General features: G+C 52.1%; 1 protein-coding gene across 4 annotated transcripts in view; it reads right to left on the bottom strand.

The window, feature by feature from the left end:
• Window positions 1-14,520, bottom strand: part of lrp1aa (low density lipoprotein receptor-related protein 1Aa) — a 181,923-nt gene that overhangs the window by 18,062 nt on the left and 149,341 nt on the right. For 2 of the 4 annotated variants that reach the window (XM_088914172.1, XM_088914182.1), the window contains 14 exons: window positions 14,227-14,414; window positions 12,702-12,907; window positions 10,815-11,042; window positions 10,152-10,300; window positions 9,388-9,481; window positions 9,079-9,195; window positions 8,289-8,408; window positions 8,010-8,132; window positions 7,177-7,302; window positions 6,540-6,656; window positions 2,521-2,627; window positions 1,445-1,577; window positions 1,004-1,126; window positions 600-722 (listed from right to left, as the gene is read on the bottom strand). In XM_088914172.1, the coding sequence (XP_088770298.1) occupies window positions 600-722; window positions 1,004-1,126; window positions 1,445-1,577; window positions 2,521-2,627; window positions 6,540-6,656; window positions 7,177-7,302; window positions 8,010-8,132; window positions 8,289-8,408; window positions 9,079-9,195; window positions 9,388-9,481; window positions 10,152-10,300; window positions 10,815-11,042; window positions 12,702-12,907; window positions 14,227-14,414 (1,954 nt within the window). The remainder of the gene's footprint in view (window positions 1-599; window positions 723-1,003; window positions 1,127-1,444; window positions 1,578-2,520; window positions 2,628-6,539; window positions 6,657-7,176; window positions 7,303-8,009; window positions 8,133-8,288; window positions 8,409-9,078; window positions 9,196-9,387; window positions 9,482-10,151; window positions 10,301-10,814; window positions 11,043-12,701; window positions 12,908-14,226; window positions 14,415-14,520) is intronic. The other 2 variants (XM_088914177.1, XM_088914185.1) reach the window with 1 other exon arrangement.

Genomic DNA, 14,520 nt, shown 5'->3' with positions numbered 1-14,520 from the left:
TCACAGCAATCCTCACGCCCACGGAGCAACGCAAAATGTCACAGCGCAGGTCAGTGAGGGTTTGGGAAATGCTGTGACCTGTCATGAAAAGGGCCAGAGAACAAAGAACAAACGGGAGCACACAGAGCTCTCCTCCGCACTCAGAACACTTACCAGCTCTTCAGAGCATCTCTCAAGCCTACTATACAGTAAATGTCGGTTTAGAGAAGCCTTTCAATATGTTTTTAGGATTAACATTTAGGTTCAACATTCAGTGCAATGGTATTTCTGAAAGAGCTTATCCTTGGCTTCCAGCTGCTCTGAAATGTCATGTGATTTTGTCCATAGACACTCCATACAACAGGTGTTGGTCTCCCCTGTCCAGAGCTCTTCCAAATTTAGAATGAACTGCTTCACAGATTCAACTCCACTCAAACCCCACCTCACAGAGCACAGATCACATCTCCCAGGACCACGACTCATGAATTTCTGCGTCTGTTCCCCTGCAGAGCTTCAGTGGCTGACAGCTACCCGCCCATCCCCAGGATCAACACGGCGCGGGTCGTTCACCCCCCCCCACCCTGAGACCCTGCTCCATCCGCGGCCCTGGCCCGACTCACCGCAGTCCTGCTCGTCGGTGTTGTCTCCGCAGTTATCGATCCCGTCACACTGCCGTCCGATCCACAGGCACACGCGGTCGTTGTGGCAGCGGAAAGGCCGGTTGGGCGGGCACTGGAATTTCACTGCGGGAAGAGCGGACAGACGGGTTAAGGGCAGGAGAGACGGGCACCAGCAGGAATGGAGCTCAGGGCAAGACTGCCGAGACGGACACGGGCAGGGACAGAGAGGAGAGAGGCAGACGGGGACAGATGAAGGCAGGGACAGACAGGGAGCGAGGCTGAGGGACCCAGCGAGATGGAGAGAGGGACAGCAAGGGCTGAGAGGACAACGCTGAGTAAGAGGGAGACGTATAGAAGGGCTTTGAAGAAGACAGGCTAAAGGGGAGAGAAAGGGGGACACGCACTACACTCCTCGGGGTTCTCGTCAGAGTTGTCCCCGCAGTCGTCCTCGCCGTCGCACTTCCAGGCCAGCGGTTTGCACAGAGTGTTGTTACACTGGAACTCGTCCAGGGGGCAGTTCCTCCCGGCTGCTCGGAGAAGAAGAGAGAGGGACCGCAGGTTAGATGAACTCTACGCCTTCCTACACACAAAATCTCATCCCAGTAGCTCATCCTCCCAAGGAACTGCACCTCCACCCAGCTCCCCAGCCGAGGGGACGGTTAACGAGCCGGGAATGGTCCTATACTTCACTGGCAACAAGGAGCATGATGGGTCAGCTGGCATGCGCATGTGTATCTGCAAGTCATGGCTTGTGTGTGGCATGGCTTGTGTTTGCATGCAGGGGCACATTTTGGCATACGCCATCATGTTCCTAATGCTACGCAGCATTTGCACGCTATTCTTACCACCACTGTCGCACTTCTCCTCATCGCTGCCGTCCATGCAGTCTGCGTCCCTGTCGCAGCGCCAGCGGATGGGGATGCAGTGGCCATTTTTGCACTGGAACTGGTCGTTATCACACTTTACATCACAGCCGTTCTACAGTTTGTGCAAAGACAACCAAGAACAGTGTCATGGGAAGATGATGCTCAGAGCTCCTCTTTTCAACATGCCAACAATGAGCTTTGCTCTTCCCCTGCACAAAATGGTTTAAAACGAGCTTCTAAAGGAGAGGTTCCCAACCTTTGAAATGCTACGCCCCGCCCTTTCAGTTAACACAAAACCACAGCACTTGGTGTATGGGATAATAATTTCATTTAAATATTTTTTATTGCTGCTTTCCACATGGTGTCAAGTTGTTTACTAACATGTATGAAACTGCTTATGTAAGTTGTAGCGTGCATTGCCATAGATCATAACATGACGTCGATAGAAAGAAACCTTAACTAGGCTCAGTTCCGAATATTGCCGCTAGAGTGGAAATTACTTGGCGTTATTGTAAGATTCAATGCCTGCGTAAGCTCTGCTTCTGTGCAGCTAACAGCCACATTTGCTCGGATCCAAGAAAATGGGGACCAAAGTCAATGCAGTCTTCACGAAAGGTTCAACTAACAATTTTTATTATTAACTTACTGTGATTCAATCAGACTCTGGGATATTTTGCCAAATGAAATCTGGTTTCCAAGAACTTGCTGGTTAGCAGCAAATACAAGCCAGTGACTAAAACACCAAATATCGGGAGGAGCTCAATTAGAAGACGAGTCTTAAGAGTTCTACTTATAAATTGCTGTAAAAAACGCTGCCTTATAGTTGGAAAAATTTGGGCCGTATTTTGAATGAGCTGTATGCAAAAAGCTCTTGCACCCCCTTATGGGCGCCCATAGGCAGGGTGCCCCAATGGTCAAGATCCCCAGTTCTTAAAGAGCAGTTTCTCCCCGAAGTAAGATTGATTTCGGGGTTCAATTCCCTTTCCCATTTCCGCAGGGCTCGTTGTTTTTCAGTCTGATGTGGGGCTGCCCAGGCTGATCCGATCTCCCCTCACCTCGTCCGATCCGTCGGCGCAGTCGTGATCCCCATCGCACTTCCAGCGGCCGGCGATGCAGCGCCCGTTGGTGCAGGCGAACTCGCTCTCGGAGCACTGCCGCGGCACTGCAGTGGGGGGGGGGGGGAGAGGGCACAAGAAGGTGAGGGAGAGAGGTGTGCACACGTGCATGCACAAGAGCGAGGGGGCGCCATTTTCAATGCTCAGAGCCGCCATTAAAAGATAGGCGACACTGTACTGGTGGTTCCATTGACCCTTCCGAACATTTCCCATGTCTGCAAGGCTGGTAGGGATGGTTACTTCCCGAGTCAGGTTTCAGTCTGGGCTCCCTGTCTGTGTCTGTGGGTGCAGACTTCCTCCCACCTCATGCACATTACAGCTTCACTGGCTTTCCAGGGGGGGTTCAATGAGATATCATACTCGGGTGGGTTTGTTCACAGTACAACCAGTGCTGGTTTCGTGATCACAGACAAACAGAAACAACTGAGCATGCCGACCGGAATCGATTCTTAGTTAAGGCCTGATTTTCTGCTCTCCAGGCACTTTCATGGTTTAATTTGGCTCCTAGATGAATTTATTTCACTTTACTATGAATTTAGATAGTTTGCATCTCTCTACACCATACCTCTCTATACTTTACAATGCTTTCACTGTAATCTCACTCTGTCCTTTCCCTTGTCACAGTTCTTGAACTTTTGAAAGACAATGGGCAGGCACAATAAAAACACAACACAGCGAATCAGACTGCTGATATGTACATATAAAGCCTCTCTATCGTTACAACAGCAGGCACCACAGTACTGGAGTGCTGAATGTATCATGTGAAATAAATGTCCTGATATGAATAAAAATGATTCTTGAGCATCAGCTGTATCAATGTTGCATGAATTAAAAACTACTCCATGTTTTTTTATCCACATTGTGTGCTTTGCTATTTAAAGACGCGGCATGGGGGTATGATTTCCTTTGAGGCTGACACCAAAGGCACAAGCAGATGTCACAGTGCACTGTGGGAGAGTGGGGGGGAGGGGTTCTTGTCCTAGGTGGTGGGGAACAGGAGGTGGGGTGTCTGTCGGCAAGGCATGCTTCGGGAGAGGCTCAATGGATGAAGCCTGGGAAAAAGTTCTGCTTCTGGGGGAATCTGGGTTTGCAGAGAGAAGCAGAGAACAACAAGGGCCAGCAAGGCAGAGAAGGGACAGAGGATGACAGGGAGCAAGTGAATCGATGGGTCTTGACCCTGGTCTCAGTTCTGCTACTGCTTTCTAGTGCTCTGTGAGACTAGAACATTTCAGAGATGCCAAGGTCGGCAAATTTAGTCCTGAACTGTACATTCCAAAACCCTGCCAAGTCTAGAACTCAGCAGGGTTGTTAACGCGAATATTGATCAATGCTGTTTCTTTACAGCATTAAGGGACAGACCAAAGATCACTCTTTCACAGATACTGCAGGGCCCAGTGGTGCCCAGAATGGCATGCCAGGCAGGGGGATTCGGCTCTAGGCGCAGGCCCCTACTGGAGCCGTTCGGACAGGACTGCGTTAACCTCGCTGCTGGTGATGAATCAGAGCTGAGAGCTGAGAGCCGTTAGTGCACTGTTCTCTCAACATCACGGGTTTCTAAAAGCCCCGACAGGCTGGAGCTTTGAAAACAGGACCTGTACATCCGGATTTCTCCCAGCAAAACTTCTGAAGTGCTGCTGCTCCTGACCACTTGCAGCAAGTCTACTTGATGTCTAAAGTAAGTCTAAGATGAAGTCTACTGTTGATTTTCACTGACCAGCTCCGGCAGCACCTCTTAAGCAATTTTCTAACATACTGCAATCCTGCACAAGTTAAGACTCGATTGGAGGAACGAGAATCTCCCTACTCTGTTTCCTAGACTTTCACATGAACCTTCTGCCTTGTGTTTCACCTCTGACAGTAAGTTACCCAGCAATCCAATCATTTCTGCACCTCTCCATGATGTTATGATTTTCAATGTTTGGCACAGATGATTTTTTAACTTTCCAAACAGGAAGGACAGACGGAGATCTTACTTTTTGCTTTCTTTCAGACTAAAACTGGGAGGGAACAGTCAAGCTTAACGGGACAAACCAAGTTGCCGTTTTCCCTAAGTCAAGGTCTACAATATAGACACTGACACTGGCAGCGCTTGACAAAGTGGAATAATGCATAGAAACACATCCACCCAAGCAGCACACAGCCCCTGCTCCCCCACCCAGCAAAAGCCACAACATGGGTTCAGAAGAAAAGGCATTTGTAACAAAAACAAAAAACACAGACACAACAATACTAGAAAGACACCAAAGACAGAGCTCAGAAATGGTGCCCCTGGCCCTGCCAAAGCACTGCTGGGGCAAGGTGAGGAACATATGGAGGTGGGGCGAAAGGGCAAAGGTGAAAGGGGACACAGCGGGCAGGCAGGGGTTCAAAGGTGGAGAGACCTACCTCCAACAGCGCTGACGGGTCGGTGTGAAATGAAGCATTAACATAAGATGAAGTGAGATGTGTCAATGGCTTAAAAAAAAAAGTCACAACTCCAAAAAACCACGAGAGCCACGACATCAAACTGAACACCTCGCCCACGTCACGCAACACACGCACCGACAGACACATGGCACAGCGGACACAGGCCAACATTCCGCTACCCCCACTACCGATGTGGCTTCACCCAGCTTACCTGCTTCCTGGAATGTCCTAGTTCATTTTAAAAACAAGGGCAACCAGGAGAGCACCGCTCGCCTGCAATGTAGCAGGAACACCTCAGTCTGTACTGTTCCCTTCCATCACCTTAAAAACATTCTGATCAGTGTCTCTTAATCTAGATGTGCTAACAGATTTATTAATGCTACCTAATTCGCACCTGTCACTACTAAAGCAGGACGAGACCACCAGCCTCAGCTGGACCAACCCAGTCCAGTCCATTCCAGGACCCTGGAGCACTGCGGCCTGGCACAGCGGGGAGACAGGAAGACAGGGAGAGGGTGAGGAGCGATGAAGCCACATGGGCAGTCCTGGGCAGGTGGGCATGAGGGGGCTGGCAGCTCTGAGCAGGATTCAGGTGCATACAGACACAGCAGGAGCGCCATCAAGCCAAACCAGGAGGCAGCCAGACATAGTGAGCTCCAGATTTCCCCCCAGCATACCCACCCTCACCGAGCAGAGTTGAGCCTCGAGCAGTGAAGATGCTGAATCTCGCGAGCCCCAGACAGGCTGGCGTGCATGCTGGAACCTGCCCAGCTGTTGCACAACACCCCTGCAGACTGACGCTGCAGTACGGGCCACAGGGGAACGCTGAGCCCCAAGACTCAGCAGTGAAGGCGGACTGAGATGCCTAGAGGCCGTGGTGTGGTCTTTAACCCTCACTCTCTCATTTCTTTTGAGATGATTTTCAACGATGGAGCACACAAAAGGCATCCAAAAGGAGAAACCCCAGTCTCTGCCAGTGAAGTCCTTGCATGCATCCGTGAGTCATGCAAGCTGAAGGCAGTCACACGGTGAGCAGGGCATGCACACAGGCACACAAAACACACACAGGCAACACAAGGAGCACTGGGCTTGACTAGGACAGGTCCGGCTGCAGGAGAGTGCACGAGATCCCAATCCAATATTTCACTTCATCTGCTCCTAGACCTGTTAATGTCCGCATCTTCTCTTTACCTGGTGTCCTGCTTGTGTTTTTTAAGACAATCTGAGGGCCTGCGGTAGTAACAACTGAGCAGCAAGCTCCCAGTTTGTTGGGGTGTAAAGCATTCAAAGTGTATGAGCAGTCTTCTTTCTTTTCCCCGCTGGACAGTGGATGACCGAGCCATGCTGTCTGAGTATATCTATTCCATTACTTCAATGCTGCTTTTTAACACCTGCATCAAAAAGATACGAAAAGGCTGGATTTCCAGCACAGCCCTGCTAATTAAGTGCCAATTAAAGACCTGCAGACACATCCCTCTCGGAACCTGCTCTCTCCAGAGGACTTGGGGCGATTGGGGGCATCTGGGGGGCGGGGTCTCTCCGCGGACACCTACCACACTTGTCCTCGTCGGAGTTGTCGCCGCAGTCGTTGTCGTAGTCGCACTGCCAGCGTCCCGGCACGCAGCGGTTGTTCTTGCAGCGGAACTGGTAGGGCTCGCACGTCCTCTCGTCTGCTCGAGCACGGGGACACACAGAGAGGGCGTCAGACCTCGGACAACATGGTGGGGGGGGGGGGGGTGCCGTACAAGAGGCGACGCGCCGTCGGGCACCACCCTGATCCAAAGGCCTTTCTAGAGACAGGAGAACCTCACAGGCCCAAATCCCCCCGCCCAGCAAAGTGTGGAAGGCACTGGAATTCTCTGACAGGGAATGGGAGCTGGGACAGGGAATGAGAACTGCCGTTTCTAACAAAAGAAGAAGTAAAGGCTGTGGAGCCTCACACCCGAAGAAGGCTCCACAGCCGAAACGTTGTGTTTCCTTTCTTCTCTTTTCAGCATGGAATCAACCTTTACCTGTTCCTTTGCAGCCTACGCACGCTGACGCAGCTCCCTGCTTGAGCCGATTCTAATAAAAGCAGTGGATTTTTTTATTTGTACTCTGAGTCGGGAAAAGAAGGAAATTCTCTGTGCAGAGCGACCCGGCAGGCCCGCGCCCCCAGCCTCACCCCCCCACCCCAGCCCGCCCACTCACCGCACTCCTCCTTGGGCTCGTCGGAGGCGTCGCCGCAGTCGTCCTCGCCGTCGCACTTCCAGCGCGCCGGGATGCAGCGGCCCGAGTCTTTGCAGCGGAACTCGTCCACTCCGCACGTCATCTGAGCTGCGGACGCGGCACACAGACAGCGGGTCACCCTGCGCCCTTGGGTCCCAGGCGCTCCGGAACAGACAACCTCTCCAGAGCCCAGATATCTCAGTGCGGTTCACAGGGAACACTCTCTCCACCGCCCGGTTTCTGCTCTTTGACCCTGCTGAGCTTCGAGGTTTTACAAATCGTATTGATCGGTTTTCTGCTTTATTGCCCGTCCACCCAATTGAGTCAGGGGATCTGCAGTTCTCCAGGCTCACCTGTCAGAGCCAATCGGTCCCAGATCCATGCAAAAGATCCTGGGAAGTTCACGTCTGGCGGGCAGAACGAGTGTTTTGAATCACATTTGAAAGCAGACGAGCAGCTGACTTGCTCGTAGTTACCTGAAGCTCTTTTTATAACAAATGATCTAAATGAGTGTCGAGTTCTGAACTTCCACACTCTGAAAAGCCTAGCCCTCGGCCAGAAACTGGCCCTCCCTCTCCCTTTCCTGGCTGGGCTGAGTGTGGGCATGACGCCCAGGACACTAGAAGTACCCTTTTTGTGCCAACCCTGAGGATTCTGGGGAAGCCCTAGAAGCAAGGCTGATGGCCAGAAGAGGGCGCTGCTGGGAGGATGAGGGGATGTCTTGAGAGGCAGCCTGGAGCCTGGGAGTCTGATGGCAGGAGGGTGACTGGGGAAGTGGGGTTTGTGGGGGAAGGGTACTCAGTATCCAGTCTTACTGCAGTTCGCCGGCTCGTCCGACCCGTCCACGCAGTCGTTGTCTCGGTCGCAGACCCAGACCCGCGGGATACAGCGCTTGGTGATGGCGCACTGGAACTGGTTGGGGGCGCAGGTGACTTCGGCTGCATGACAGAGAGAGAGATCGGAAGAGGGGCGTTACCGCCAGAGAGAGCCCACGACTCTGGGAGAGACAGGGGACCGATGGGCTTGGACACAGGGGGACGGAGGGAACACATTGGACAGGAGATAAGACAGCAAGACAAAGAGGCCCCACTCACGGCAGTCCTTCTCGTCCTCTCCCTCTCCGCAGTTGTCCTGTCCGTTACAGCGGAATATTCCCGGGATGCAGCGACTGGGGTGGGTGCACTTGAACTGGCTGGGCAGGCACACGTGGATATCTGCAACACATACAGGCGCGCCGGTCAGCACAGGCCTACAGGCTCCAGCAGGCACGTAGGCGCAGGCCACCCCTCGTTTCCAAAGGAGGAAAAACACAAAACACGCCCAGTGACAAGAGCTTAGAAAAGAGTCTGAAAAGATTGCAAAGGTGGTATTTTAGGAGAAAAAAAACTGTTGCTTGGTGGAAAATCTTTAAGCATCCAGGGAAGAGGAGGTTAACACAGAGGGAGAAACAGACAGTGAAAGAATTAAGCAGGATTAAAAAGAACAGAAGCACAGAAGATGTCTGCAGGGAAAAATCGAGGAAGACAAGAAAAGATTGAGAGAGAGTGTGGGACACTGAGAGAGAGGGAGAGGTGACACTGGGAGGGAGTGTGGGACACTGGGAGAGAGAGGGAGAGGAAACACTGTGAGGGAGTGTGGGGCACTGAGAGAGGGAGAGGAGACACTGGGAGGGAGTGTGGGACACTGAGAGAGAGGGAGAGGAGACACTGGGAGGGAGTGTGGGACACTGGGAGAGAGAGGGAGAGGAAACACTGTGAGGGAGTGTGGGGCACTGAGAGAGGGAGAGGAAACACTGTGAGGGAGTGTGGGACACTGAGAGAGAGGGAGAGGAGACACTGGGAGGGAGTGTGGGATACTGGGGGAGAGGAGAAACGGGGACATTACCGCAGTTGGCCTCATCGGAGTTGTCCTGGCAGTCGTTGTCTCCGTCACAGATGTACGCTGGGTTGGTGCAGATGCCCGTGCCGCACTGGAACTGACCGGGCCGGCACTTGAATTCAGCTAAAAGCAGAATCAAAAAACTGCAAATCAAAAAGTGGCATCACCTGAACGAGAGCCTTTACCCAGTAATTGAGAGTGCCTCTGGATTACTGGGGGTAATCTTCTCTTCCACTCAGCGACCAGAGAACGTCCCCCCGACATTCTCTAGGGCCCCACAACTTCGAAGAGCGAGCCAAGGCCCCCCGCACTCACGGCAGTCGGCTGGCTCATCGGAGCGGTCCCCACAGTCGTCCTCCGTGTCACACTTCCACCAGAAGGGGATGCACTTGTCGTTCTTGCACACGAACTGCGGAACAAGCCAGGAAAGAAAAGGAACATGAAACCGACGCGAGCTTGCACTGGAGACTGGGGAGGAGGCATGGAGGGGACGGGGAGAAGAGCTACAGACAGACTCTGTAGCCATGGGATACCAACCCGAACAGGACTGCCACTGTGCACCGCGGCCATGCGTCTGCTCAAGCTACAGTATTCCCACTACTGCTGCGCAATTCTGCTAAAACCACACACTTCAGTTAGCGGGTAAATGACTGTAGGCAGGAATACAACACTGAACGTGCTGGTGGTTTTAAACTCCAGACTTGAAGAACCATGTGTATTTGTACTTGTACGTTGTCTACTGTTTGTTTGTATATTGTCTTGATGCACTGTCTGCACTTTGTGTTTTTGCACTTGTTTTAACAATCGAGAGACTTTCTGTAAGAAAGAATTCCATTGTACCAGTTACATATGGCAATAAAGTTCAAGTTCCACGTGCTGAATAGGCCAGATCAAGAACTGGAGGATGTAAAAGTAGTGCTCCACTACGGCCTCTAGGAGGCAGCAGAGGCACCAGGAAGGCAAGCGCGGCGATGCTGTGTTCTTAGTACAGTCATGCTGGAAGAGGTTTCAGAAAGTGGAGTAACAGCAGTGAAGAAAAGAGGCTTCGTTTCTGGGTCCTGTGGGCACACGGTGCTCACCTGGCTGGCAGTGCAGTTGGACATGCAGGTACGACCATCGTTGGACAGGTAGAAGTTGGTGGGACAGGCGCACTTGTAGCCCCCTCCAGGAGACAGCAGGCACAGGTTACTGCAGCCTCCGTTGTCAGTCTGGCAGGGGTGGTTGGACACTGAAAGGAGAGAATATATGCTCTGTCAAAATGGCCTGCCACCAGGTGGACAGCATTGGGGGTCATGTTAATGGGGGTTCTTGGGGTCACCCAGGGACAGAGACAGCGCTGGGGGTCATAGGGGTCACCCAGGGACAGAGACAGCGCTGGGGGGTCATTGTCATTGTCAATGGGAGCCAGCATTGGGGGAGGGGGGTGATTGTCATTGGGGTCACTGGAGTAACGTGGGGACAGACGGATCGCGAGAGTGGGGTGATAAATGAGAGATCTTGCTGCGGCGTCGGGATAGGGCGCTCTGAGACACCGACGCAGGGTAAATAAGGGACAGGAAGGAGCACAAGTGAGCCAAAAGGCAAAACGATTGGGACAGATTCATGCAAGACAGAGAGAGACAAGACAGACGGGGAGGGAGAGGAGCATGGAGAAAGAGAGGGACACAAACAGAACAAGACATAAGAGATGGGGGGGGGGGGGGGCAATACTGCAGGGGAACACAGAGACGGGGCTCACAGACCCTCAGGCTGGCGGTAGGAGTGGAAGATGTGGATGTCCATGGGCCGGTGCAGGGTGCTGATCAGCATGGTCTTGTTGGTGCCCAGGGTCTTGTGCGCCCTGTTGATGGACTTGGTCTCCCAGTCTGTCCAGTAGATGAACTCCTCGAAGAGCGTCATGGCGAAGATGTGGGGGATGTCCTGGTTCAGCACTGCAGGCAGACAGCCAGGGAGGTTCGTCAGCCTTTGCACTGGAAGGGCAGGGGTCAACACTGCTATCCCTTCTCACCCAGACCATGCCTTGCCAGGTCTGTCTAAACAACCTGCGGTCTCCATTACCATCAAGACGTTCAAATTCAGAGAACAGCAGCAAGACTTATTTGGCCAACTGACCTGTTCTCCATATAACATTTTATGATATTTTTTTTATTTGATCTCAAACAAATCCTGCTGAATCAGTTTGAATTACCAGCTATGCTTTCTTAACCATGGATCTGTGTAATTATTTTTATTATCTTGGCATAGTGTCTGGAAGTTCTCTCTGAAACCTGATAACATGGTCTAATAATAATGTGAAGTGAGATATGATGGAACATGCAGTAGCTGAAAGAATGTGTCCATTACAACCCAGACAGTAATCATCCCCCTGCTATAAAAACAGCCTGGTTTGAACAAGCTACAGTATTTTGTTTCTAGATGAGTGGGTACCAGCCCCACAGCACACACAGGTTTTCAATGCTGCTTGTGGGAGCCTGTCAGGCAGAGCTGGGGCTCAGTGGGCCAGTGACGTGCCCCACACCCACCTTGCTGCAGGCTTGCAGGAGCCAGGGGTCCCCATTACCCGGAGAGCCTTGACCAACTGACCCCAGGACTACCCCGCCTCTGTCACACTGGGCTACTGGGGAGCCCCAGTCACAGTCAGCCCCTGGAGTGACCTAGTCTCGGGGCCACAAAGCTCAGCTGGCAATCCAGGTGACACTGGGGTATTGGGGAACTCCAGTCTCAGTCAGCCCCTGGTGTGAGCCAGAAGTCTGGTGAGCTGTTCGTTTTTAACGTCCTGTACATCCTGGATAAATATATCTTGCCTGGCCAGATCACAGATACATTTAATAAAAGTAATAAAATGTAAAAAGCAAGGAGCAACAATGATGTGGAGATAATACTACTAGGACGACGCCAGCCAGGTAAGAGAGCTCACCCGGGATGGCTCAGCATGGCCCAACACAGACGATTCTACAGAGGCTGATTACGACAACATTAGTTGTTTCATAAACAGTGGTGCTGGACTATAGTGGGAAAGGCTGGGCTGCTCAACTGCATTTCCTTGGAGGAGGTAGAAGATTTAAAATTTAATAAAACCCAGCTAATGTTCACTTTGGAAAAAAAAATTATTAACTCGTAGGAGGACTTTGAACAGAGATGTTATCTGTGGCTAATCAGCAGACTGAGAGGGCATCTGCCTCTGCAAAGTCCAGCACTGTCCAGTGCTGTCAGTGCCCTAGGCACTGGAAATGGGGCTAGACCTACTGATTAGAGTCCAGATTAGATAACTGCAATTCACATAACTCCTCAATTACATGTGCTTTAGTGCTTCTATTTTAAGAAATCACTAAGAGTGCACACTGTAGGATTCACTGCCTTTAAGGCAAATGCTGTAAAATAACCATTATTAAAGTACCCATTTATTATTTGAAACGTGGGATAGCAACAGAGAAATGAGTTTCGGTCCTGCATCACACGTTTTAAATGCGGCTGTACTGGTAACAAGCTTGAAGTACACTGTTACCAGTGCAACTGTAGTGCTCAGAAGCAATGCAGTCGTACTCCTTCACTTCAGCTGTTCTGTTAAACGTCTGGTCTGCGCTGCCGGCATGACGGGGGCACCAGGGCCTGCACGGTGGCGCTCTGACCTGTGTGGCGGTTGGTGCCGTCCAGGTTGGCGAATTCAATGTAGTCTTCGCGCGCGTCAGCCCAATAGATGCGGTCGTTGATGAAGTCCAAGGTGAGGCCGTTGGGCCAGGTGATCTTGGTTTTCACGATGACGCTGCGGTTAGTCCCATCCATGCCAATCCTACCGATGTGGGGATGGTCACCCCAGTCCGACCAGTACAGGTACCTGCGAGGGACAAGAGACCTTCTGTTTTCACAGGCTCTTCTCAAAAACCCCACTTTTACTACCATATCCTACCAAATCATATGATAATTAATACTGCCTAACATGGCAGCCTGGTGACGCAGTGGTTAGAATTGCTGACTTGATGTGCTGGGGCCCTGGGTTTAAGACCTGCGGTGCCATCTGTGTGGAGTTTGCATGTTTGCATGGGTTTGCTCTGGGTGCTTCAGTCTCCTCCCACGGTCCGAAGACATACTGGAAGGTTAATTGGATAATTGGTCCTGGTGTGAGAGTGCGTGTCCGTGTGTGCCCTAAGATGGACTGGTGTCCTGTCCAGGGTGTACCCTACCTTTGCATGCCCTGACCCTGAATCAGAAAAAGCAGATAGAAAACTGATGGATGGAATGCTGCCTAAGATCAGAGAGCTTACTGGATCTATTTCACTGCAAACAGACTTGGTTTCAAAATTGTTTGCGAACAGTGTTTAGATGGTTTTCAGGTTTTGTCCACATTGAGCACCAAGGTGAGATCTGCCAACACAATTCCTCAGCTACCACCCCTTCAACTCACACTCCCCTCCTCACGACCCCACCAGAGTCTGAAGGTGCCAGTTGTAAAGGCAATGCCACGCTGGACAGTAGCGGACAAATAACTTTGATGCTCCAACGCCAGGGGAATTTACGTGCCCCTTTTGGATTTTCTGAATCTGTGTAGGTTTTCACCGCTGAACGTTATCAGAGCTTCACGTGGGTGCGAGCGAAATTGAAAGGGGGTCTGAGTGAAGAAGTAACACCAGAGTTTGCTGCTGGTTCCATTGTTTTCAAAAACAGAGTCAATGATATCCAGTGTGAAAATGTTATTTGTTCAACCCTTCACGTTTCACTCGGACCCGCCTGATTCAGGAAATCTGCAAGGGGTGAATACATACTTTTTTCCATGCAACTGTATTAGAAGTGTTCACGGATATGCATTCAAACCCATGTCAGGTGGATGCCTTTTCCTCCACAGGTGCTCCGAGACTCAGAAAAAGACTGAACGCAGGGCCGACCGGCTCTTCACACAGAGCTGCCAGACTGTAAAGAGCCCGCGAGTGGCGGATCCTGTCGGGCTGTCGTACGCACCTGCGTGGTGTGATCACTCTCGGCACCCAGAAAACTTTTAGCCAAGGGTGAGAACAAGAGGAAGAGATGTGGAGAGCAAGAGGGTGTGAGTCAGGGTACTGGGAGAATTAGGGTACAGCGTGATCAAGAGGGAAGAATGCACTTTGTGGGGAAAAACACTGGGGGGGAGGGGGCTGACACAAAGAGGGTGCCCCATCTTACCCGTTGCGAACATCCACAGCCACGGCTCGGGGCTCCCGCAGGCCGGTGTTGACCAGCACGGTGCGGTAGGCGCCGTTCAGCTTGGACACCTCGATGGTGTCCCTGCCTTTGTCGCACCAGTAGAGGTTCCCGCCCACCCAGTCCACCGCCAGGCCGTCGGGGTTGCTGAGGGAGGTGCGGTGCAGCACCTGCGGAGAGCGCACACACAGCGGGACACGCAGCGTCACGGCCGGGCAGGGGGAGGAGCGCCGGCCCGGTGCGGTCCGGGGCCGCGGACGCAGACCCCCGCCCCCG

This window comes from Atractosteus spatula, chromosome 1 (assembly GCF_055471065.1).
Source record: "Atractosteus spatula isolate fAtrSpa1 chromosome 1, fAtrSpa1.hap1, whole genome shotgun sequence".
Classification (NCBI taxonomy): domain Eukaryota; kingdom Metazoa; phylum Chordata; class Actinopteri; order Semionotiformes; family Lepisosteidae; genus Atractosteus; species Atractosteus spatula.
Note: the sequence above shows the minus strand (reverse complement) of the source record. Positions and strands in the feature narration are given on the sequence as shown.